The 26604-nt window shown below is 40.4% G+C and overlaps 1 protein-coding gene and 1 long non-coding RNA gene across 3 annotated transcripts; both read right to left on the bottom strand.

Annotated features, from left to right (window-relative positions):
* Window positions 1-1657: 1657 nt before the first annotated feature.
* LOC113168371 (coxsackievirus and adenovirus receptor homolog) lies at window positions 1658-6815 on the bottom strand. Of its 2 annotated transcripts, none has more exons than XM_026369387.2 (3): window positions 4969-6815; window positions 2696-3028; window positions 1658-2307 (listed from the first exon to the last, which is right to left on the bottom strand). In XM_026369387.2, exons 1-3 carry the CDS (start codon window positions 5168-5170, stop codon window positions 2132-2134), a joined length of 711 nt encoding a protein of 236 aa, XP_026225172.1. In that variant the 5' UTR covers window positions 5171-6815; the 3' UTR covers window positions 1658-2131. The 2 variants fall into 2 exon arrangements, with proteins under 2 accessions (XP_026225172.1, XP_026225174.1); XM_026369389.1 differs by lacking the exon at window positions 4969-6815 and adding an exon at window positions 3103-3766.
* An 11589-nt stretch (window positions 6816-18404) lies between these two features.
* On the bottom strand, window positions 18405-19909 carry LOC113168411. Its single transcript, XR_003299411.2, has 3 exons — window positions 19750-19909; window positions 18868-18903; window positions 18405-18606 (listed from the first exon to the last, which is right to left on the bottom strand). It is a non-coding gene; the product is annotated as an uncharacterized LOC113168411 (long non-coding RNA).
* Window positions 19910-26604: the final 6695 nt, after the last annotated feature.

Here is a 26604-nt window from a genome sequence, read left to right as displayed (position 1 = left end):
TCAAACTTTACACGCTGACGTTTCATATTTGAAACTTTAAAACTCTGCTCTGTCTCATAAAATGACTCTGAGAAAAGTAAAACCTCTATGAACCGTTCACTTCACACTAACAGGATATAAACACATCACTGCTCAGCACAGAACATGCAGCTGTTGGACCAGTCGTCTCTATCACACCATTGTTGTCCTTCCTACATTTGGCACCGTGCAGCAACGTCTCTAACTTCTGCAGCGTCGTGTGAACACTGGCTCCTCGATGATGTCGACAAATGTAAGTTCACAAAGTGACAGACTGTTGTCAACAGCTGAAACAGAGTTCACAGTCTGTGTTTCAGAGCTTGTTTAAAGGAGTATATTCACATAAAGAGTTAAACTTTTAAACCTACAAGAATCCAAAGTGGGAAAGTTTTATATTCAATAGTTAGAATTCAGATGAGGGATAAATTCAGCTCAGCTGAATGAACAGTATCATGTTAATGATGAAATGATGAAATGATGAAAGCTTTGGATCAGTGAGCATCATCCTCTGGATAACTGGGAGGTCGCTGAGCTCTCTGATCGCTGCTGTAACAGCTGGAAGACTTTGAGACGCCGTCAGCAGTGATGTCATCATCTTTAACAAACAGTGGAAATGAACTGTTAACGGGTTCTAACGGACTTATAATAACTTGTTATGATGGACACATGTCAGCAGTTCTTCTGGTGCTGTTCACTTTATAACATGCACATTTCTATTTAATCCAGACCTCAGTCTCTTCCTCTTTGTTCCCTGGAGGTTTTTAAAGTCTCGTTCTGATGCAGAAAGAACCTTTCGTGCTTTTTGTTTTCAGTTTTGTGGATTAAAAACAAACTGTTGGATTAAAATAAAGCTGTATTAAAACAAGTTAATGTCCTCAAACCTAAAATGATCCATCTATCATGAGGTGAACTACACCGTCTGTCTAAGTGTGATACTGTGGTTCATCTGTTGTTCATCCTGAGATGGTTTGTTTCCTTCTGCTGGAGCTTGGATGATGTAAAACGTGTGGAACCTGATGCTGGGTGGACTCCAGGTCCTCACCGTGGACTTCAGGTCCTCACCGTGGACCTCGCAGTGGACTTCAGGTCCTCACCGTGGACCTCGTAGTGGACTCCAGGTCCTCACCGTGGACCTCACAGTGGACTCCAGGTCCTCACCGTGGACCTCGTAGTGGACTCCAGGTCCTCACCGTGGACATCATACTGACCTCCAGGTCCTCACAGTGGACTCCAGATGTAAGGTCTGGGCTCCTCCAGGGAACAGGGTCTGATTCCTCAGTGATACAGAGTTCATCATCACACTTCACGACTTCTGGTTTTACAGTTTGTTTGTTTGTGACGACAGCTGATTTTATTATTAAAATCACAAACACAACAAATGAAAACGAGTGCGTTCTCATATTTAATTATATTAATTTAATTTAAAAATCAAAAGTTTCTGTCAGTTTGATTTTTCGTTTCTGTTTCTAAAAAGAAACTTAAAATACTAAACAGTGCTCAGACCCACAGGGAACTTGAGTAACATCTGTGATTTCTATCTGCGAAGCTGAAATCCCTCTTTATTTCTCCTCCTCCTTCCTGTTTCTGATCTGATGCGACTGCAGAAATGATCACACACAAAGAGACGTGGAGCCAAAAACACGATGGAGGCAGGAGAACGTGGATTTAATGCTAAAGTTCACAGGTTAGTCCAACAAAAAGTCCTGAGACAGACAGGAAGTGATCAGACACACAGTCGAGACGATCAGGATCCGACAGGAGGGGAGAGGGTTCCCTCAGGAGAGACGACGGACTGACAGGGAGGTGGAGGATGATGTTGGACAACACGTCTCATCCAGTGAATCAGACAGTGGACGACTGATCCACCTCAGTGTAGGAAGGAGCCGACCGCAGATCATCATCATTCACACCGAGGTTAGAACTCAACAGTCCAACAAACTCTAACAGGACACAGACGAGTTCATCAATAATCTGTCTCACGTTAGTCGGTGGTTATGTTTTATACATGTGATTTATATCTGTTGGTTTTTGTAACATGTTTCATTTGAATCTCATCTTTATTGTTTGTTCATGTTGAATTCAGTGAGAAACAGAAACAGGACTCAGCCACAGTTCAGGTTGAATTTCCGACTGTTCGTCTTCTACAAATCCTGAAGATCACAAAGCCAGAACCAACTAGAAGAAGAAGAACAGCAGCTGACAGACCGACTGTCAGTCCAACGTGTCCCTCCTCGGTTTGTCCTGGTTCAGTCTTGTTCTCTCCATCCTCAGTGATTTCAGCTGTGTCTCCTGCAGATGAGAAGCAGCAGTGAGTTACAGTGGTGTGAAAAGAGTTTGACCCCTCACTGATGTCTTCTGTAGTTTCATGTGGATTTTGATTTATTTTTACTCTTAATAATAAAAACTTTCATTTAAAAACTGCACGATGTGTTTACTTGACTAGTAACTCACCTGGTTCAACTCTGATCCACACACACACACACACACACACACACACACACACACACACACTAACTCACCTGGTTCAACTCTGATCCACACACACACACACACACACACTAACTCACCTGGTTCAACTCTGATCCACACACACACACACACACACACACACACACTAACTCACCTGGTTCAACTCTGATCCACACACACACACACACACACACACACACTAACTCACCTGGTTCGACTGTCAGGTTGATGACGTTCTCTGTCTTTATGACGTTTCCTCTTCTCTGGACACGACACTCGTACGTTCCTGTGTCATCAACTCTCACATTCTTCAGATGTATGGACACGTCTCCGTCCTCCATCTGTTCGTCCTTCAGCTCCACCCGGTTCCTAAAGGACTGATGCTGGTCGTCTGGGTTGAACCTCCCGCTCCGATACACGAAGACGTACTGTGGCCTCAGGTCGGGTCTCTTCCACTCTACAGCTGTGATGTTTGTGCTGCTGGAAGTTCGACATGACAGATCGACTGTGTCTCCAGGTTTAGCTGAGATGTTTATCTGCACTGAAGCAGCAGAAAGAAAAGATTCAGGAGTTAAAGTACAACTCTGTAAATCAGTAAAGTGTCTTCAGACTCACAACAGAACTGTTCTGTGATCATGTGATGAGCTGGTGTTGACTCTGGACAACAAGGTAGAAGGTGTGTCGAAGGTTTAAAGGTAAGATATGAGCTGCGACTGCTGTGCTGTCGTCCACTGAGGCCTGGAGCTGCTCAGCGTTGGTGGTGACCCCTCACTGCATCATGTACAGTGTGGAACCCGGTTTCCAGAAGGAGAGAACGTGGTACAACAACCGATCGCTCCTCAGTCGAGGGTCGATGTGTGAGGAAGTGAAGTCTAACAGACTTTAACTTGAGTGACACGGGAAACATTAATTCATATTAATTAAGAGAGTTGGGATCCAGCCCAGTGTCGTCATGATCTTTGTTGCTGCCTATAAGCTGCTTCCTTTATTTCCCTTCTTTTCAACATCCTCTTCTCTAACTTTAAACTTCTCTCTAAAGACTCTAGATTCTGAAACAGTAGATGTAAACTGTCCTTATAAGAATAAATATATGGAGCCAATGTGGAACCTCCTGAGTCGGGCAGTCTCCTTCTGTCCTCACTCAACTTACTCTGTTGTTTTCATGAACACCAGACACAAAACAGTCGTCACGAAGCTTTTTATTCTCTTATATCCTCAGTGATTCGTCTGTTTGGTTCATTTGGTTTTGTTGTGTTGCTGCTTACGTCACATCACAAATACAAATTTCAAACTGTACATATATATGTACAGTTTATACAGTTGCAAGAAAAAGTATGTGAACCCTTTGGATTACATGGAGTTTTGCATGAATTGGTCATAAATTGTGCTCTGATCTTCATCTAAGTCACAACAATATAAAAACACAGTCTGCTGAAAATAATAGTACACAAACATTATATGTTTTCATGTTGTTGTTGAAGATAACATGTCAACATTCACAGTGCAGGGTGGAAAAAGTATGTGAACCTTGGACTTAATGCAAAACTCCACATAATTCCAAACGGTTCACGTAGTTTCACTATATATTATATATTCTATTTCATAGTACAACAATTATCTGATCATCAGGACTGTTACAGTGTGATGATCGTCCCAACATTAGTTTTTCACTGTGTCACACACACACACATCGTGTTGTTGTACTTTCACTTTGCAGTTTGTTATTATTTCAGATTCAAAAACTACAATTACGTCTCCACTTCCCATCCAAAAAAAAGTCACCACCTGGATTGAACTAATTAAATAGGAAAGAGTCTAACTTTAAATAATTACTGCAGGGATAATTATTTTTCAGCTGGCAACAATTATTTTAATATCTGAACTGTTTGGAGGTAAAAGTACTAAAACTACTGTTGAATATTTTGCTACTAATCCTGAATTTAAAGTAAACCTGAGTAAAAGTACGTAGAAACACAGTGATTGATTGTGTAGTATCATGTAAATTAAAATAACTAAATTCCTCCTGTGACGGTTCTACTGAGATATAAACCACCACATTACTGCTGCATTAATGTCTAATCAGCATTTTACTGTTGTTTTTTACAATTTTGATTTTTAATTATTAAAAAGTGATTATTGGTTTAAATGTTCAGTGTTTAAAACAGTCAGGAAACAAATTCTCAAAAGAATTAAAGGATGAAACTATTCACAAAGAAGTTGGAACCATCAAACTTTAGATTTTTCTAAACTACTTTAAACAGTTTGAATTTTTAATCAGTTCATTTTATTCACATAATGATTTCAGCTTTTCTTGTGTTTAATTCTGTTTAGTTTGATTTAAAAGCTCCTTGTGAGATTTCTGCTGAAACCTGAAAAACTAAAACTCCAGTAAAAAGTTCACTACTTAGAAGTAAGTACCGTACTGTAAGTGTAGTATTTAAACACTGTGTGTTCCTAATAATCTTTGTTGGTTCTTCTTACCTCCAGACGTCAGAACACAGACCCTCAAACACGTGAGAAACACCCCAACTACTCCACATGTGGATGGAGCCATGCGAGCGGAGAAGCTGCTGCTGTCGGTGCTGAGACTGCAGCTGAACTGATGGTCGTCTGACAGCGTCACTCGCTGATGTGTGGCTGTTTGTGTGGGGGTGGGTCGCTGGAAGTTCTTCAACATTCCCATCAGACTAGTACTAATAAAAAAAGCTCCATCGTCCTGTTCGCGGCGCTTCGTGAGGAAGAACCCTCAACATGGAGTTTCTCACTGACGATGATGAGTTGAAAATAAAAGCTGAACCTGATAAAAGTCGACGTTTTCTTCTGCTGGATTTGTTTGAACTGGTATAAATTGAAAACAGCTCTCAGCACCAACACCTGTCTGACTCCCTCTCAGATGAACGTGCTGCTCTGTGGTCTCCTCCACCTCTGCTACATCCTGCCACCACCCGACCACAGAGCAGAGGCCTTCATTCAGTGTGGATAAACCACTGCTTCTAGCTGCTTTCTATTGGTGGGAACGACCACAACTCTTACCTCCAGGTGTCAGAACTAACATCCACCAACCAGCCAACGCTGACAGAACTGATCCAGATGTTGATGAAGCCGTGAGAGCAGCTGCTGCTGTCCGTGCTGAGGCCACAACTGGGCCTCCTGACGGGGAACTGACTCCACTTTGAGTGTGTGTGCATGTGTGTTAGTTACTTCAGAGGTGGAACGAACATGGAAAACAGTGTTTCAGTCCAGGAACGTGACTCTTGATTTAAATGAACAGTCCACAGGTGCTGAATGCTCAAAACTCATTTCTTCTCTTTGGCTTTTGACCCAGTGTGAGAAGTTGGCTTTAACAATTTTATTGTATTTTATTCCTTTTAGTTCTTTTAATTTTTTAATTTTATTTAAATGTTACGTTGGAAATGGCATTTGGATTGCACTTTTATTATGTTCTATTCTTTTATTCTATTTTATTTTAAATTGTTAAGCACTTTGGTCAGTCTGCTGTTTTAAAAGTGCTTTATGAATAAAGTTGACTTGAATGAAACCAGATTCAGGTTCATGGTGTTTAGGCTGCTTGGTGGATTTCCTCCTGTCACATGAGGGTTTAATATTGTTAAAATGGTTTCATGGGTCTGTACGTGCACCACACAGGATGCAGGTCTTGCTCGTCTTCCGGTAACTACGTGTTGAGGAAGTGTATTTAAATCCAGAGTCGTCACATTAAACACAATCTCTTCATCTGTTTAACAACTTATTTAGATCTAGGATCTGTTAATCACTCATTTCTTTTTCTTCACAGTTCAAATTAAAGCAGCTGTGATGTCTCTCTCTTTCCTCTCAGCATTACTCCACAACCACAGCAGCTCATGTTAGAAACGTCCACGAGGAGCAGGAAGAATAATGAAAATGATTATTAGTAAAAATACATGTTTGAGGTTCGGTTTGAAGCTCTTTGCTGCTTCAAGCACGTAGAAAACTTCAGAAGAGGAAACAACCACAAAGCTGCTGCATCAAAATACACAGAGGAAACTGTGGTTTTTACTGAACCCAGTACGATAGTGAGTCTCTTTTCACTAAGTGGTGCGATGGGACAAACGTGTGTTCAGCGTCTGATCTGTAAGTACGATCTGTTCAGACGTTTCAGTTTTTACATGAAACAGCAGCTAAAGAAGAAACAGCTGATATCAAAAAGCACCGAGGTCTGATGTTAAAGATGAAGATTAAACAGATATAATTAGTCTGGAAACACTGATGTTTTATTTTCTCTGAAGTGAACTGTTGTTGTATTTGTCAGTAAAAGCTGAACTGTCGTTTCTCTTTAGTCGTGACCGCTCTGCTGAGCTGCACCACAAACCAAGGTCAGTGAACTGTTTCTGTCACAGTCTGAAACTCACGGACTCTGAGAAACACTGAGAGACGAGTTAGAGCAGAGGACACATCTGAAGTCAGGATTCAAACTGAATATGTTGAGATAAAACATAAAGATCCATCAAACTCCTTCTAACATCTTTAGTGTTAGTATTGAGAGTGTGACGCGTCATCATGTGACACTGAGGGTCGACAGCATGTTGGTGATGGTGATGACGATGTGTCACAACAACCTCCAGCCGCCACAAAAAGGGGTGTAGTTTGAACCCCAGCCTTCCTCCGTACTCAGCAGGATGTGGGTTGGGTTTTAAAGTTTGAGGACTAGTTTATTATTTAACTTAGTGATTTATTTCACTCTGAGCCTCCAACAGCAGATAAACTTTACTGGTTTTATGAAAAAAGAAAAGTGAATAGAATGAGTGGGGATGTTTGTCTTTTCAGCTCTTGCGTAAATCCACAAGCTGTGGGGTCAAACAGACTGAAGACCAGCTTTTCTGTGTCTTAACCAGCCAAGTCTGATGCAATGAGCCGTAAAATTGATGAGACGGTTTCCTCAGGGAGGTGGTTTTGTTAAAAACAGGCTGAGGAAATTCCAGGAGTTACAACAAGTGATGGGACACGATCACGTGTGATCAGTGACAGACTGTTAAAGACTAGCAGTAAAACAAAGAGAGAGTAACAGACAGACTTAAGATCATCTGTTGAACAAAGCTGTTTACATCTTTATTTAATGAAAAGTTACTGTATTAAAGACATGTTACTGGAAAGAAAACGTACCCATTATTACCTGAACCAGTTATTCTGTGTTTCAGCTGCTTTTTAATCCACAAAGTTCATTTGTTCAGCAGCTACTGTTTGTAATAAGATTCACATTATTGTAATATTTAATAAATTAGTTAAAAATAAAGAAACACGTGGAAAAAAGCAGGATTCTTTATTCAAACTCATTTTCTTTGGTTTAAAGTTTGACTTTGACATCATCACAGGTTTGTTAAACAGCACGTGATAAACATTAGATTAAAGTCAAATAGAAAATAATCTGCTCATCTTGAAAGAGAAGAAATCAAAATGCTGTAAAAGAAAAATCTTGACTGTTGTGTTGTTTTCTGTTGTTTTCTTGTATTACACAGTGACTCTAGCTCATTTCTTAACCTTTTAACATTTCCTATCGTCCTGAGGAAGTTTTTTGGCTCTACAACATTTACACAGTGTCATCGAAAATCAATGATTTGTCTTATTCGTCCTAACGAGTATGTTTCTGGTGATGGTTTCACAATAGGAAAAAGTAAAGAACAGAGACCACAATAAAAAATAAAAACAATAAACCTACAGCACCGTTCTACTTCGGTCTTTTATCTTCATGCACATTATTCTTATTTACATAACCCTAATTTATCATTTTTGAAAACTATCACATGTTAAATATGATCCTGAGTTCAATATCATTCAGTAGATCTAGAACATGTGGAGTTCCACAGGAACTGTTCTGGGTCCTCGACTGTTTCGGATCAATGAAGGACTTGAAATCTGTTTGTTGTTTGCTGACGACTCGAATATTTTAGCTTCATTGAAGAAGAAGAACACATTGATCACAATGGATCAGTTCAGAAGTGATGCTCTGTGGTGACATCATCATGGTCATCATCCAATCCCTGCTCAGCCTGGGGGGGTGAGGTCATCACCATGGAAACAGGCAGGTGATTTTCTACAGTCAGAAAATGTTAAAAAGAAAAAGTAGAAAATTTATCAAGAGACACTGAGATTGATTGATTGATTGATTGATTGATTGATTGATTGATTGATTGATTGATTGATTGATTAGTGTTTGTGTGTGTGTTGAGGTGGAGGCAGGAGGTGGGGTTTTATTTTCTGTAAAGAGAATCCACCTGTTCAGGTGAATGTGTGGATGTAATAAATGTTGAACTCAGAGTTTTCCTCCTGACCTGTGACAGAGATCCAGCTGGGTGGAGACTCTCCATGACTGCTGATGTGACACTTGTAGAGGCCTTCATCAGACTTGGTAACATGGTGGATGGTCATGTGACCTGTAGGCTCAGTCCTGATGAGGGAGCCATCTTTATAGAAATCAGCTGGGAGCTTGGAGGGAGGGCTCTTTGTTTGACAGTGCAGAGTGACCCTCCATCACAGGGAGGACAGGACTCTGCAGGATCACTGATCCACCTCAACACAGAGACAAACTACAGCATTTCATCCATTTCCACACAGACTCATCAACACTAACTCCACAGTCTGATCTTACCAGAGACAGTGATGTTGATGATGCTACTGGTTGATCCCTCTCTGGACTCACACCAGTAAACTCCACTGTCCAGTGTAATGACAAAAGTGATGCTACAGGAAGAACCAGTTGGTTCTCCCCAACCATCTCCACACTGAGTCCTGTTTTCTCTGGTTGTGTTCCTCCTCAGTGTCCATCCAGCAGAGCTGTCGTCCTCCTCACAGCTTAGAGACACAGACTCATCTTTAAACAGCTTTGATCTTCTGGGACTCACAGTCAGACGAACTGTTGAGGACATAGTTTGTCTGAATAAGTAGAAATGTACCAACTGTGTTTGTTGAATAGTTTCCGTTATTTTTGGCAACATCACAGTTTTTAGTTTCACACCTACAAAAAGTTAAAATTCTGTTGTTTGCATGAATCTCTTTGTATTAAGATAATATTTAATTTCACTAATGACAGAATAAGATCAGTCTGAAGTCATTACGTCAGTCGACCAGACTACTCTAGAGCAGAGTCACAGCTCATACTAATCTGAACTGAACTAGTTCACTGACCTTGGTTTGTGATGCAGCACAGCAGTGAGGTCACAACTACAGACAAACAACAGTTGAGGTTGAAAATAGACGTCAGAGTTCACACTAAATGTTTCCGTCTCTAAAATGACTTCACTCTGCTGTTCTATGTATAAATGTGTTTGTAGGTGATTCAGGTTTAAACCACTTGCTCTAAAGAACTTAATCTACTCTACAGCTCGACATCTCGTGGCCTGAATGACTTTTACTCTGATTCATAACTTCTAAATGTCTGACCATGCCGCTGTGTCTAGTATCAGATGTTAAAACCTTTCTGACAGTGTTTCCTCTCATGTTGTGGTCAGTTGTGTTGTATTAAAGTGATCAGTAAAGTCACGTCATACTCTCTCTTTAGACTCACGATTCACACACACTCATAAATTCACTACCTTTCTGTTCTTCGTTTCTTCTGCAAAGCACAGAGCACACACCTTTTGTAATCACTGACATGTCGACAGAGCAGTTTGTACTTACAGATCAGACACAGAGGAGAACTGTGCACCATCGTACGACTTGGTGAAATGAGAACAAACACTAGAAGCTGTTAAAACCACAGTTTCCTCTATGGAGTTTGGTGCAGTAGCTGTGTGGTTTTTAGTCAGCACAACAGAACTCACTTATCTCAGACTAGTATAATCTACATTTTTAAAGGTGAACACTGTTGATTAAGAATTACAGAGAGAATAAATGTGTTCGAGCGACCACATCATGTGGTGGAGGAACAAGATGGCTGTGGTTGGAACAGGCTCTCTGGTGTTTACTGCTGATAAACGTATTCTGACGTGTAAAGACTTTAATCTTCGCTCAGATTCACCTAAACACTGAAAATCAGACTCTGAATACAGTGTCACACATCAGACAATATAAATCAGTGCTGGACTTTTTGTTTCCCACAGAACGTCACATTATTTAACCGTTCTCTCTTTTCTCCCCTCCCTCCATCGAGGGAACCATCTAATCAGCCCTGCTTCTATTACAACAGTCCCTGCAGACCAAGAACAGCTGCAATAGAACAGAGGAATGTTCTTTAACATCTCAGTCGGTCACCTGACTTCAACCCAACAGACCGACTCTGACAACTGATGGTGTTCTGTGGTGATTTGTTGACGTTCTGCCATCTGCTGGCTGATTCCTGTTACTGCTCTCACTTTACTGCAGAGATGAGAGATGAACTGATGAACATAAAAATCAGAGAAACAAAAATCAGATATGTTTGATTTGTCTACGTAATGGTAATTTTTAATAAAGTGCTTAAAATAAAAAGTCAGACTTTTCTTGACATAATATTGTTGACATGTCCAGATGAGGTCCTAAAAATACAATTTGCTCTAAATATAAGTACATAAGTACTGCATTGTCAGCTTGTGTCGTGTACTTTCAGTGTGTATAACATTTTCATATATTAGAACATTGAATCATAACTGAACAACAGCCAGATCTAAATAATAATAATAATAACGATAATAATAATAATAATTAATAAAAATATAAAAGAGAGAAAAAGTTATTACATAAACATTGATCCACATCAAGTTAAACAGAAATCAGCTGAGTAAAGTGACTGCAGTATAAATACACCTGAAATAATGTGTTATTCCAGTATTTGGAATAGTTTTTCACTCTGCTTCCTCAACAGAAGGCGTGTCGACGGGGTTGAGGAGATCCTCAAAGTATTCCTTCCACCGTCCTACAACGTCCCCAGTCGAAGTCAGCAACTCCCCACCTCCACTGTAAACAGTATTGGCAGGAAACTGCTTTCCCCTTCTGAGGCGCCGGACGGTTTGCCAGAATTTCCTTGAGGCAGACCGATAGTCCTCCTCCATGGCCTCGCCGAACTTCTCCCAGGTCCGAGTTTTTGCCTCTGCGACCGCGCGGGCTGCGGCACGTTTGGCCTGCCGATACCCATCAGCTGCATCAGGAGTCCCACAGGTCAACCAGGCCTGATAAGACTCCTTCTTCAGCTTGACGGCTTCCCTTACTTCCGGTGTTCCGGGTTCTGAACAGCCGCATTGACAATGGAGGTGGAAAACATGGTCCACTCGGACTCAATGTCTCCAGGCTCCCTCGGGACCTGGTTATAGCTCTCCTGGAGGTGGGAGTTGAAGACCTCTCTGACAGAGGGTTCCACCAGACGTTCCCAACAGACCCTCACAATACGTTTGGGTCTGCCAAGTCTATCCAGCTCCCTCCTCTGCCACCAGATCCAACTATTTTTACATTTTTTTTGTTATTTCAATTCAAATGAGAAATAATTTCACTACTGACAATGAAAAAGTAAATGTCCAATACGTAAATGATATTATCCAATATCATCCTTAATATCTGCTCAACAGACCACAGAAGATAAACACAGAATCCTTCATCACAACATAGTCAAGAAACTCTGGATAAGGTCAAGATCTACAATCAAAAGACGCCATCGTGAAACTGAATACAGAGGGTTTGAAACAAGGTGGAAACACTGGTAACATTCAAGAACAGGAAAGCCAGGTTAGACCTAGACCACGTCTAAAAAAAAGGGGCCCCTATGATCTGGGAACAGATTCTACAACGAGGTTCAGTGGTGACTCAGCATTGTAAATGTCAGTGTGAATAGTTGTTTGTCTCTAAATGTCAACAGATGGATGGTTCAAGACGATCTAAAAGGGATCTGAGGCTGACTGTTTCGATGTTGTCATGATGGTTTTCCTTCACATGAATGGGACCAGTAACAAGAGTAAAACCAGAGCTCAAAACCCTCCCAATCAAATCCAGTCTGAGGGAGTGGAGCATCTTTACAAGCATCAGTTTACGATAAAAAGCAGCAGCTGTGGTTTCAGCACAGACAGCAGCTGCTGCCCAGTGGTGCTGCCATCAAACTGTTAGAGCGGAGCAGAACCGACCCGGAGAAACAGGTCTTAGTTTGGAAGAATGGGGAATTTTCTGAGGACGATCTACATGAATATTTTCATGGTCGAGTGGAGAGAGAATGAAGAACGTCAACATCAGTGTTTGTGAAACATATATTACTGTCGTGTTGGATATAGAACCTCAGCTCATCACCAACATTTACATTTACATTTAGTCATTTAGCAGACGCTTTTATCCAAAGCGACTTACAAGTGAGGAACAAGGCAAAAAATCTAAGTCAAGGAGAAACAACATCAAAGCAAAGTGCTATCGAAAAAGTGTTACTGTTTCAAGAGATGTGAGAATGAAAGAGTAGAAATGTTTTTTTGTTTTGTTTTTTTGCCAGGGAAGATGCGGAAGAGTTCTGTATTCAGCAGTTTTTTAAAGATTGCAAGTGAGGTGGCTGAGCATGCAGAGATAGGCAACATCACCCTGACAGTTTCAGACTCAGGTGAGTTAGTGTGTGTGAGTGTGCAGACTGCTGCTTGTTGTTGTTTTTGTTGTCTGCTGTTCTTTTCTCTCTTCTCTTTCCACTCACCCCAACTGGATGAGGCAGATGGCCGCCCACCATGAGCCTGGTTCTGCTGGATGTTTCTTCCTCTAAAGGGAGTTTTTCCTCTCCACTGTTGCCTAAAGCTTGTTTAAATGGGATTGTTGGGCTTTCTATTTAATTTTCTATAAGAACTTAAAGAACTTAAACCTTAACCTACTTCCTGAGGAGACTCAGGTCCTTCAGCGTCTGCAGCACCTGTTGATGTTTTATGAGTCTGTGGTTCCAGTGTCATCTTCTATGCTGTGGTCTGCTGGGGCAGCAACATGAAGGTGTCAGACACTAACAGACTAAACTAACTGCTCAGGAGGGCTGGCTCTGTTCTGGGGGTGGAGCTGGACCCTCTACATCAGGGGTGTCCGAAGTTTTTTTGGTGAGGGCCAAATACAGAAAAATAAGCAAAGGCCCGGGCCACACACAAGAGGTGACATATTGACACATGATTACTGTGTGTATTTCTAACTCACCTATAATGTGAAGAACATTGCTCTCAGTGGGAGCAGTGATGCTGTCCTTTGGATTGAAGGATGGCTGGGATGTCAGGAGAAAGTTTGGTGGTTGAGACACGAAGGACTTCACAGAGATGGCTATCAGTCATTCTGGATCTCAGTCTGCTTCTGTTCTGATTTAACAGAGAAAATGTTTGTTCACATATGTATGTTGAGCCGAACAGGCTCATCATTCTTTTTGCGTGGCGTCTCATCAGAGGAAACTTGGCATGATCCAAACTCTGATAGAAGTCAGGGAGGGAGAGAAGCTGATGTTGACTCTTCAGAGAATCATCACATTGCATTTCAATCAGTTCTAACTGCAGACTCTCCTCCACTTCTTCGGCATCCACCAGGAAGGGGGTCGAGAACAGCTTGATTTGTTTTTCAATGACAGAAAAATCTTGAAAACGCTGGTTGATGTAAATAACGAGAGATGTAATTACAGAAGCATATTTCTCCTTTTTAGCAGAAAGGTCTGCCTTTGGAAAAGCAGACTTGATTTCAGACAGCGCAGGGAAGTGTGCAGCATTAAAGCTTCGTAGCTGTGTCTCAAACAGGCGGAGCTTTACACAGAAGGCTTTCATGTGCGCATACAGGTGTGACACCAGCTGTTCTTTGCCTTGTAGGTTCTAGTTCAGTGTATTCAGATGATGAGTGAGATCAACTAAAAATGCCAGGTCTGCCAGCCACAGAGGGACACTCAGTTCATGACGAGGTCGGCCCTTCTCTTTCAAAAACTTGTCGATTTCTGATCTCAGCGAATAAAACCGCTGCAGCAAAGAGCTGCGGCTGAGCCAGCGCACATCAGAGTGGTAGAGTACATCCCCGTATTCAGCATCCACGTCAGATAAGAAAGCTTGAAATTCCCTGTGGTACAGTCCTCTAGCTCGACTTATGTTGACAGTTTTTACAACAGTGTTCATCACATCGCCCAGCTGGACAGTCTTGGCACACAGTGCTTCTTGGTGGATTATACAGTGCATCCTAACAGCCTCACCTCCGCTCTCTTTTACCTTGACGCACACCATGGATGCCATTCCTTTGCGCTCACCCGCGGGCCGCAGTTGGCCCGCGTAGTTTGGACACCCCTGCTTTACATGTTGTAACTGAGAGGAGGATGCTGTCTAAACTCCTCTCAATCCTGGATAATCCCTCCCATCCACTGCACAGTGTGTTGGACAGAGGAGCATGTTCAGCCAAAGACTTATTAACATTAAAACACAAGGCAAAACTATTTCCCTCTGGGATTAATAAAGTTTTTTGAATATTGAATGAATGTTAATGAGTTCAGTCAGAGACAACTGTGAGTCATCAACAGCAGAAGAGAGTGTGAGACTGACTTTTCAGAGAAAACTGACCTATCAGAACAAATTCTCTTCACTCAATAACCAGATTAGTTTTATTTGTCTACGACATCCTTGGCAATTTTTAATAAACTGCTTAAAATAAAAAGTCATACTTTTTCTGACATGATTTTGTCGACATGTCCAGATGAGATCCTAAAAATCCCATTTACTCTAAATAAAAGTACATATGTACTGCTCTGTCAGCTTTGTGTACTTTCAGTGTCTATAACATTTTCACCTATTAGAACATTGAATCCTCACTGATCAACAGACAGATCTAAATAATAGTAATATATTAAAATATAAAACTGAGAATAAGTGATGACAAAAACATTGATCCACATCAAGTTAAACAGAAATCAGCTGAGTGAAGTGACTGAAGTATAAATACTTCTATGCTAAAAGTCTCTGTTTTTGTTAGTTTGATTGTTTTTCTTTTAAATTTTAATTTGTGTATATATTAGCTCTGTGGAGTGATTAAAAACTAATTTACTGACCATGATTTGTTGAGTTGGAGTGTTCTTGATAACCAGCACCTAGTTAATCTTGGTCAAAAAGGGACAGAGGTGGACGAGAGACAGTGTCACACATCAATCAATATAAAGGAAGAGGAAAGGTTTCTATTAAACTCTCCAACTATAACAAATGTGGGGAATGAAAGGACGTTTGAGGGGTTTGTACCAGAAAAACTAATGTTTAATATCAGTTAGATTGTTAATTAACCTCTGGCCTTGTGTTTCTACTTATTTACCTTGTTACACATGTTTCTAGATCTCCGTCCACCACACTGAGACACAGATGTCTGTATTTCTGTACAATATTCTAGCTGCTACATTTCTTTTCTGTTAGATTTTAGATTTTAATGTCAGTTTCACTTAATTTCCCATTCCTGGTGATCAGTGAAGTCTAATCTAATCTAATCTAATCTAATCTAATCTAATCTAATCTAATCTAATCTAATCTAATCTAATCTAATCCTTTTAACATGACTTTAAAAAATGCTAATGATACAAACAAAGGCTCTAAACTCCTTTCCTACCTTTACTTTTTTTCTCTTCTTCTTCAGTTTAGCAGAAGAAACACTAATTTTGTCGTTTACAGTACATCTGTTCGTGTTCACTGTGACAACAAACAACAGGAGAGGGGGCGTCCAGGTCGCATTCAGCCAAGTTTCATTCAAATAGGATAAAAACATTCACAAACCCAAATCCACAGACATGTTGTAGTATTTATTTGAAGTGCACATGTTATTTTCAGTCTTTCTACAGGTTCTAGTTCTATGTTCATTTCCATTTTCCTCTGTCCTCATGAAAACAACCATCGTCTCATTTCATTTTTCAGTCCTGTGAGTTCTAATGAACTCTGTTCTCATGGACTGACTCTGTTCACAAAGTGAACAGAGTCAGCTGAGAATCTGACGTCCTGTGACTTCACAGCACGTTGTCCTTTAAACCAAGAGGTTCACATTTGTCATTCACTGCTTCTACACATGCACATGATCATGTTCTGGACTTTATTTCAGCACTTGGATTTTTCTGATCCTGTTTCCCACATGAAGAAGCTCAGTTTCTTTGATCACTCTCTGTCTTTTCTCCTCTCTCTCCACAGAGGGAACCATCTAATCACTGATCTTCTATTACAACAGTCCCTGCAGACCGAGAACAGCTGCACAGTTTTCAGGGTCACTACCACGACTTGGACTGACTTCTTTCCTTTTCAGTGTGATTAAAGTTGACTTGTTGACTGTTTATGAGGAAAAATAAATGTGCCCTAACAACAAAGACAAAGTTAGAAAAGGTTTTTTTAATTTTTAACTGTGGATGTTGGAGCACAGACTGTAGATGAACAAGTGGAAAGTCAGGTCAATTTTAAAAGTTCAGTTTACAAAGTGACAAAAAAAGTCCACATTTCTAAAACTGTGTGATGATCAAAAGTTCAAATAAACTCAGAAACATCAGTGATGGTTGAAGTCGCTCACAAACACCCTCTCTACATTTAAGACTAGACTTAAAACTTTCCTTTTTTATAAAGCTTATAGTTAGAGATGGATCAGGTGACTCTGAACCATCTCTTAGTTATGCTGATATAGGTTATTCTGCTGGGGGACCTCTACTGACAAACTGAGCTCCTCTCCTCTCTCCTTTCTCCTCTGTCCATTCTAATTCTACCATTTCATGTCATTAACTTTGTGTCTTGTGTGTTGATGTGCTGCTTCCTGTCAAGTGTTAGTGGATCTTTTCACACTTTATTACATTCAAAATGTCAGATGTTTGTTGTGATCTGGTTTAGTGAACATTAGTGTTTGGAAGGAATCCTTGTTACTTTAAATAAAAGAACTGTGTTCACAACTTCATGTTATTACTGAGTCTTTAAAACCGTTCTGACTTTTATTTTGTACCACGTTGAATCATCTTCAACTATAGTGTAAAATAAAATTAGAAAAGTAAATAAATATTTAAAAAAAACTATTTATAAAACTATTAATATTTTAGCTTCATTGAAGAAAAAGAACACATTGATCACAATGGATCAGTTCAGAAGTGATGCTCTGTGACATCATCATAGTCATCATCCAATCCCTGCTCAGCCTAGGAGGGTGAGGTCATCACCATGGAGACAGACAGGTGATTTTCTACAGTCAGAAAATGTTAAAAAGAAAAAGTAGAAAATTTATCAAGAGACACTGAGATTGATTGATTGATTGATTGATTGATTGATTGATTGACTGATTGATTGATTGATTGATTGATTGATTGATTGATTAGTGTTTGTGAGGTCAGTGACTGACTTAGAGTGTTACCTGTGGGTCTGTGTCGATATAAAGACACCATGAGGAGAGTGGAGATGAAGTACGGACAGAACACCACCAGGTGGAGGACCAGTCTGAACACAAGCTGGAGGGAGGTGGAGGCAGGTGGTTGGGTTGAAGAGGTAGGAGTTGCTGGTTGTGTAGAGGTTGGGGCTGCAACGGCTGACGAGGGTGTGGTTGTAGTTGTAGGTTTCCCTGTAGAGAGCATCCAGCTGTTCAGGTGAATGTGTGGATGTAATAAATGTTGAACTCAGAGTTTTCCTCCTGACCTGTGACAGAGATCCAGCTGGGTGGAGACTCTCCATGACTGCTGATGTGACACTTGTAGAGGCCTTCATCAGACTTGGTAACATGGTGGATGGTCATGTGACCTGTAGGCTCAGTCCTGATGAGGGAGCCATCTTTATAGAAATCAGCTGGGAGCTTGGAGGGAGGGCTCTTTGTTTGACAGTGCAGAGTGACATCATGTCCCTCCATCACAGGGAGGACAGGACTCTGCAGGATCACTGATCCACCTCAACACAGAGACAAACTACAGCATTTCATCCATTTCCACACAGACTCATCAACACTAACTCCACAGTCTGATCTTACCAGAGACAGTGATGTTGATGATGCTACTGGTTGATCCCTCTCTGGACTCACACCAGTAAACTCCACTGTCTAATGGAAAAACATTATTGATGTTACAAGAAGAACCAGATTGTTCTCCCCATGCAGGTCCACAATCAGCTCTGGTGTCTGTGGTTGTGTTCCTCCTCAGTGTCCATCCAGCAGAGCTGTCGTCCTCCTCACAGCTCAGAGACACAGACTCATCTTTAAAGACCTGAGATCTTCTGGGACTCACAGTCAGACGAGCTGCACGTTGTAAAGTCTTGTTACTAAATGACATTTTCAGTTTACCACAGAGTGAAGACACTGACATGTTTCTGATTCTTAATCTTATGTCCTGATGTTAAAATCATTCATAATTCATTAAACTACTTTGTGAACACAGCACATTTTGTATCTTGATCTAAAAATTCCTCCTGACTTCAGATGTGTCCTCTGCTCTAACTCGTCTCTCAGTGTTTCTCAGAGTCCGTGAGTTTCAGACTGTGACAGAAACAGTTCACTGACCTTGGTTTGTGGTGCAGCTCAGCAGAGCGGTCACGACTAAAGAGAAACGACAGTTCAGCTTTTACTGACAAATACAACAACAGTTCACTACAGAGAAAATGAAAACTCAGTGAAGACAAAACAAACTCTGAGTTGTTCTTCACACATTTATCAGTAATATTTCAGATGTTAAATCAACGAGCTTGTTTATTGTTTAATTATTACTGATAATAATAATAATAATAATAATAATAATAATAATAATAATAATAATAATAATAATAACAGTTCAGTTCCACATGTTGTTCATTTGTCTTATTAAATATTTAAAACTCTGTGATTTAATTTCTCATCATTTTTTAATGAACATCAATCAATGCTCATAATCACTTTTCATATTATCACTTTACATTTGATGCATTTCTTTCTTATAACACACGTTCAGGTCAGACTGGATGAGTAGTGTTGAAGTAAAATAAAGGAATAAACAACAGGAAGTTGAGATACATGCTAATACAAAGTTTAGCTATTAATTAGTGATTAGATTTTAAATTACCTTTAAAATTACCTGGTAATGTGAAAACACTTCTAATAAATTAACAGTTTTTACAATTTCTGCAACATTAAGATGAAAATTCACCAAAATAAAATGTGAGGAAATTATTTTTTAACATGAATGAAGTTGAGTTTGAATTTAAAATCATCTTTTTAATCAAGCATGGAAAGAACTTAGTTATCAGTATAATGATTTCATTTGTCAGGACACATCAGTTTAACTTGTAGAGTAATAACTGAGTCCTCTTTACTGTAGGAAGCTGCAGTTTGTTTCTCTTCTGATCCAGTGATTCAGAATTTAAACTGTCTGTTCAGAGTTTCACAGTGATACGATCAGATTGAACTCACAGAGCAGAAGAACTGTTTGTCCCATCGTTAGCAGCTGCTGTTGAAGCCTCGTTCTTCCTCTTTATAGGAGCCTGTAGTGACGGTGTCGCTGTGCAGTTAACAAAGAGCTGGTTCACACTCTTCACCTGAGTCGATAGGATCAAACTTTAGTAGCTACACAGACGTAATGGAGCCAATCAGCTCTGTTTCATGTTCACACACTATATAAAAACAGCTCATGGTGGCACGATGACGAACCACAGCATCAAACCTCAACTGAAAACAGAAGCAGCTTCAACGTGTGAAGGGGTAAAACCAGCTCATCACAGAGCTTCAGCTGTTTTTAGATAGATTATAAAACGTGTTCACAGCAGGAGGCCACATAAACAACACACCTGTAATCCAGATGTGGACTTCTTTATTTACAGCAGATGTTCAGAGAGGAAAATGTTGCTGAGACATGGACATTAAACTAAAAAGTGTGAGATGAAAGATAAACTGCATCATTTCTTTTTATGTGAACAGTTCTGCAGTGAAACAACAGGAAACTGTGCGACCACAGAGCTGTTAGCTTCTAATAACAGACGCAGCACAGGGGAAGACGTGTTTACAAGTGTAGTTTACTGAGTAACTCTGAACACTTTGTAAATGTAAAGTCATTCTTCTAATGAACCGTTCAACAAACAGTATTAAAAAGTCTCACCTTAGTTATTCTACATGTTTTCATAAATCGCAGAGCTGAAACCTGCTGAAGTCACTCAGAGATCCAGCTGGATGGATGCGTGTTAACACAGAGATTCACTTTCTTAAAGCTGATCTCAGAACAAACACACATCATAACCCTGATAACTGTGTCGTCTGTCATCGTCATCTATCTGCTGCAGCTCTGTGACGTCCTCAGATCAACGATGTTCCCTGAACAGCTCCAGTCTTTGTTTATTAGAGTCTCAGTGTCTGTTTGTGGGAACTTAATACTTTCAGCTCTTCACTGTGTGTGAGTATTAATAGTTCTGCTCATCAGGTTCTGTAAATCATAAAGAAATGAGACTGAGGTCCTCTAGTGTTAGACTCTAGCAGCTACAGAAACACTTTTACTTTCTCCCTGTGTTAAAATCTCTCTCTGATGACATCGTCTGGAGGAGTTTTTCCATTTAGATGATTCTGAATGCAGCTCACCAAACGCAGATCAGTAGAACAAACCTGTGTGTGAGAGTACTGAAAATGAGACGGTGAATCTTTAAATACTGTCATGCCACAAATATACTGTACAAATATTTTTAAACGTAAACTTACTCAGTGAAATTCAATTGATCTTCATTTGTTAAATATCACATTCCTGAATCAGGTTTATCCCCCAGTGAGATCCACTAAATGTAATTTACTTAGATTCCAAATAGTGAGGTGCAGACGTGGTGGATTTAATGAGGACGTCCCAAGTTACAGGAACAACCACAGTGAACACAGGAATTTTCTGTGGTGTTAAAAAAATATTTTAAATTGTACTATTTTATTCAGGACATTTTAAAAATGCTAAACGGGTGCAGAGAACTGCGTCAAATCTGGTGTGTTGACAGCTGGGGGCTGCGACTAATTTATAATATAGAACTAAACAAGTTAACGTTGCTGTTGCGGTCGTCACTAGTAATAGTTGTTGATTAAAAACAGCTCCACTGAACTGGAACAGAGGAATCAAAGAAGCCTGAATATGTTTGAGAAGACAGATCAGCGTGGAAAAGCTTTCTCTCAAAAGTCTAATTTATTGACACATAAAAGAATTCACGCTGTGTTCAACGTAAGAAAACTTTTACCACGTGTTGTCTGTTGTCAATACATAGAAATGTCACATGTTACGTGAAAAAAAGAAAACTAACGTCAACGGCAGGAAATCTTGTTCTTATCTGACAAAGTTTAGTTTGTTTATAGTCTGTAAATTTGCAGGTTTTGTTTGGACCGTCACTTATTATGTGACTGAATAATTATGTGGTTGAACTTGTTAACTTGATAAATGGTCCTTTAAATTATTCGTAACTATACAGCGATTGTAAAAATGATTGTTCTCTAACTAACTGTGTGATTTCTGCTTCTTGTGAACTGTGGACTTGACACTTTTCTTTCTATTGTTGTTGATAAATTAGTCAAAACAAACACAGGCTTTGCTTTCTACTAAAGTTAAATGTTCCATGTCTGCAGATTGTGTCCTGAGTTACAAACTATACAATTCTAAATATTAAACCTGTATAAATTCAGGCACTGTACGAATCAAAATGAATTGAATTTCAAAATGTTACGTTTGTTAAAAGATGAAGAAGTGAGTTGTTTGGGATGGATGACAGACGTACACCATGCCAGTAGAGGTTAAACAGATTGTTTTGACCCTGATCCAGCTCTGGGAATCCCAAACCCAATCAAATAAAAAACTTTATCAAGGCCGGAGTCACACATCTGAACGTTGAATAGCAACACTGCAGTATTTATTGTGTGTCTTTAAATTCTCAGTCGGCTGCTGGTCTGAACCAGTTCATGACGTCATAAAAATAAACCACAGTCCAGTTTTGGTTTTACATTCACTAGAAAGTCTTCATGACTACAAAGTCCCACAGGGAATTTATTATTTATTACAGTGAACACAACACGAGCACAAGGAGGAAGCGACAACATGTCGTGTCGTATGAGCTGAGATCTCTGAAGCGGGATTTTCTTCCTCACAGAGTCTTCAGAGAGAAAGAGGAGCGACTTTTCTAAATGTGTTGGTGGCTCCACACTGACAGAAGTTCTTCAGATTCATTCATTGTGTCTTCACTGTTTGTTATTTCATGTCCACTCTTGTAAATATGAAGCTCAGTTTATTGTTGAACACAAACAACGTGGAGACAGAAGTGTGTATAAAGTTCACGTGACCTCACAAACAGCTGTGTGACAACCGACATCATCCAGTTTGAATCACGTGGTCGCTCTGCTTCCTCCATCTGCTCCTTGTCACTGCTCTGATCCTCACATTCAATCAGTGAAGGAACAGATCATGGTTCTGACTCGATGACCTGTTTGTAAACAGCTCAGCCCTGGATTTGTGTCTTTTATGTGTTTGAGTGAATCACTCATGAACAGCTGATGTTCCTTTCTGCTTTTACTGGACAGATGACAGTAGAATGAATTACTGAACTTTTTTTATTATCATTATTATTTACTTCCTATTATTTCTCAGTTGATCTCCAGATTCCTTCCGATGGATTCATACTGCGTCTGGATCCCTGCTTAGTTTTTCCTACAAATATATTTTCATTTTAGGGTCAGTGTGAGAAAATAGTTGGAACAAGTGAAATGTTGAGAACAAAATGTTCAACTCCTGATTTAAATTATACACACAGTGTGGGCAGTGGTGTCTCGCCAGGACCTGCAGGGCACTTATATCAAGACAGTAATCAGAAACAGACCCTGAACTCGTCCTGTTGCTTCATCAGGATGAATCTGTTTTACTTTTACTTTTAGAGGGGCTGTTCCTTCTACACAGTACTTATATTTTTGCTGATAACGTGTTGGACACGGGTCCATAGTTACTAATCACACACGGACCTGGACGTTTAACATCTACAGTGATGTTAGACACAAAACAAACACATTAAATACAATGTGCTGCACACGTTCAGCATATAAAAGCCAAACAACTGTACAAATAGAAATATAATTACCAAAAATGTGAAACCCCACCCCCGGAGTGGGCTAAAGATGTTGGCCTGATGTTGGTTGAACTCAGCTCCAGGTTTAACATTGAAGGACAGATGTTTAATTGATAAAAGCTGCACGTCCTGGTAACAGTTTAGTTATCTGGACGAACACCCACACAGATTTACATACAGATGAAGGATGGAGGCAGCAAACACGTGTGTGAGAGGGTTCCTGGTCGTTTAGTGTAAGAGCTCAGTGAACTCTGGACTTCCAACACGTCCAGACAAGTGTTCAAAGTTTAGCAATCTACAACCTATTAAAACCATTTTTCATGTCCTAGACAGTGGCCACGCACATCTGGAACAGAAGGTAGTTTCCACGCCATGACACTATCTGAAACTATCTAGATTCAGAGAAACACATATGGTGGAAAACTCCCTCTGTTTCCCCTCATGTAAATGTACCTGACAAACTGGAGCATCATGGTTCACAGAGTATTTTCATTGCGTGGCATTCGAACCTTTACCTGAGCAACAGATCTAAACGTGTTCTTTTATTGAACCGTGCCACAGTTTGACCTCAGGTCTCATTTAGTTCATTCATGGTTCACACTCGAGTAAGAAACAGCTCTGTCCTGTTTGTTGTTTCAGTCATTTAGCAGCTGCCTTAATCCAAAGCAACTTACAAGCAGGGTGAAAGCGTGAGGAGGTCTTGTCTAAGGATCCCTACTGGAGGTAGACCACAGCTGGGTGGCGTTGATGTTACAAAGAAGCGTGCAGAAGATGTTAGAGTGGAGCACACTTCATCAGAACAAATGCGTCTTTGTTTAGAGGAACGAGATAAAGTGAGATGATCGGCATCAATGTCATGCTGGTCGAGTGCAGCTGAAAGATCTAAAGATGAAAGACGAGGTAAGAAGAACGTCAACATCAGTGAAAGTGGAACACATCACTGTTATGTTGGATATGGAGGCGAACCAGGTGTGTGTGTGTGTGTGTGTGTGTGTGTGTGTGTGTGTGTGTGTGTGTGTGGATCAGAGTTGAAGCTGCTTCCTGGTTGTTGATGTGAGAGTGAAACATCACAGATCAGATGTTGGTGTTGATGAGACGTCTCCGACCTCTTGCCTCTGTTAACGGTTCTGTCTCGTTCTTGTTACACTGAGATCAGCACTCAGACTTGGGTTCAGTCATCAGTTGAGTTACTTCATAGCGTGTTCTTCTGTTCTCTGACTAGACTTCTTGTCCATCATCGTATTGTGATCATGTTTTGTTTTGTCTGTCTGATAAAGAACATATGTTCCTCCTGTGCGATAATGTGGACCAGGTCCAAGCTGGAGAAAAGAGACCAGCTGGAAACGACAGTGTGGAAAAGAGATGAAAGTACGATAATACAACACAAACCATTCCGTGAAACTAAAATATTACTTGTTAGTGATGATATATAACAGGTCTGTTCATCAGCATAAATCTTAACTGTTCGTCCAACTGAAGTTTACTCATCACACCAATAAACTAACATTTGATTGACTGGAGCTGGAGGCTGCATCGTGGACCCTGACGGTCACAGTCTGTGGTTCAGTGAAGACAAACGTCGTCTAGTCACGCACAGTCTACATGAAGTCCACAAAAAGACACAATCCAGAGACCGACCAGCCACAAATCACACGTCACAGACTGAATCATGACAACAGTCCACTGTTTCAGGAACTTCTCTGCCATAAGCTGCTTAATGCAGACTTTTGTTAGACGTGTTTTAAAAAGCATCATGATTTTCACCAGGACGTGGAGATGGGAGCGTTCAGGAAGTTGATGAAACAAAAGCCAAAAGAAACAAAAGCTGAACTTGAGAAAACAGTCTGAACACGACACAGTAACTGACGAGGAAAACTCCTGATCCAGAAAAAATAAACGACTCATCATTTAAAAATCAGCTCAAGGCAGTTCACGAACGGAGGTCAGAGCCTCAGGAATTCATAGATAAAACCCAAATATTCCCAGAGAGGATGAGAATGCAAATGTCCACGTTGGACAAACAACCAGGAGAAAACAACAACAACACAAACAACGGAGCAGAGAGAACTATGATGTATCAAGAACATCAGATCTGAAGACAGGAGGAGCAGGAACTCTCCTTTGTCTCAGTTAACACCCGATATTAGAGCAGGAGTCTGCAGCCACGAGTGCTGAAGCTAAATACTAACAGCAACATGTAAACATGCTGCGTATTGCTAGTGCGGCCTCTTTTACTGACGTGCTGTGGTTTTGTTTTTGGCAGAGAGGACTCAACATGAGACATTCAGCCTCCATGTCTGGCCTTGTTGTGCCTCAGCAGCACATTCATTTGAACAAAGAGATGTTTGTAGGATGCAATCTGACTCCAACGACCTCAGCTGTTACTGGTTTATGATTGCACGATCCAAAAGAAATGAAAGACAAACACTGAAGACAGGACAAATACGGGATTACTGCTGTTTTATTATTGAGTGAATAAGTGAGTAAGACAAAAATCAGGGAACAAGGTTCCAGTGAGTCAAAGTGGGTGAGGACTGTGCAAAATGAGTGTTTGAAGAGTAAAAATATTTCTGTTCAAGTCCAAGACACACAGTCAGCAGTTCCCGAGGCGGATGAGTGTTCAGGAACAGGAGCCGACTAGTTACACTGTCAGCTGCTCGGGCCCCTCTTCCTTCACCGCTCAGGAGGGATGGATCTAGTGAGAGCAAAGAGTAAGGACAAATACTGAAAGGATAAACAGGGATCAGATGTTTATAATGACAATGGGGAAGAAGGCAGAACCATTAGCCTGTGTACTGATATGAACTCCACTTCTAACCCACACTGCATCTGGAGACCAGTGGGTTACGAGCTGCAGCTGTTAATCAGAACTGTGGGCGCAGAGCCCCACAGGACTGTATAATTATAAAAAATCAACAACACCTGCTTTAGACAGAAAGTAATTCGATGGTACGTGATGTAAAACAGCTGACATGTGTGCTCTCGAATCTTAACATAGAAATCTTGCAGTGACACCTCATCAGACAGAAGAAGTTTGTTCCAATAGCACTTTACTTTAAAGTTGTTCTCCTTGGTGGAGATATTATGTCTTGTACCTCACTGGATAAAGGTGTCAAACTAATTGTAAGTGTAAATGATGAAAATGTGGAGAAATCCTTACTGCGGCTGTCGACCACAGCTGGAACTGGAAGTCATGACATGC

The sequence above is a fragment of the Anabas testudineus genome, chromosome 18, assembly GCF_900324465.2.
Source record: "Anabas testudineus chromosome 18, fAnaTes1.2, whole genome shotgun sequence".
Classification (NCBI taxonomy): Eukaryota; Metazoa; Chordata; class Actinopteri; order Anabantiformes; family Anabantidae; genus Anabas; species Anabas testudineus.
The sequence above is the reverse complement of the archived record's forward strand: the minus strand, read 5'-3'. Positions and strand labels throughout refer to the sequence as shown.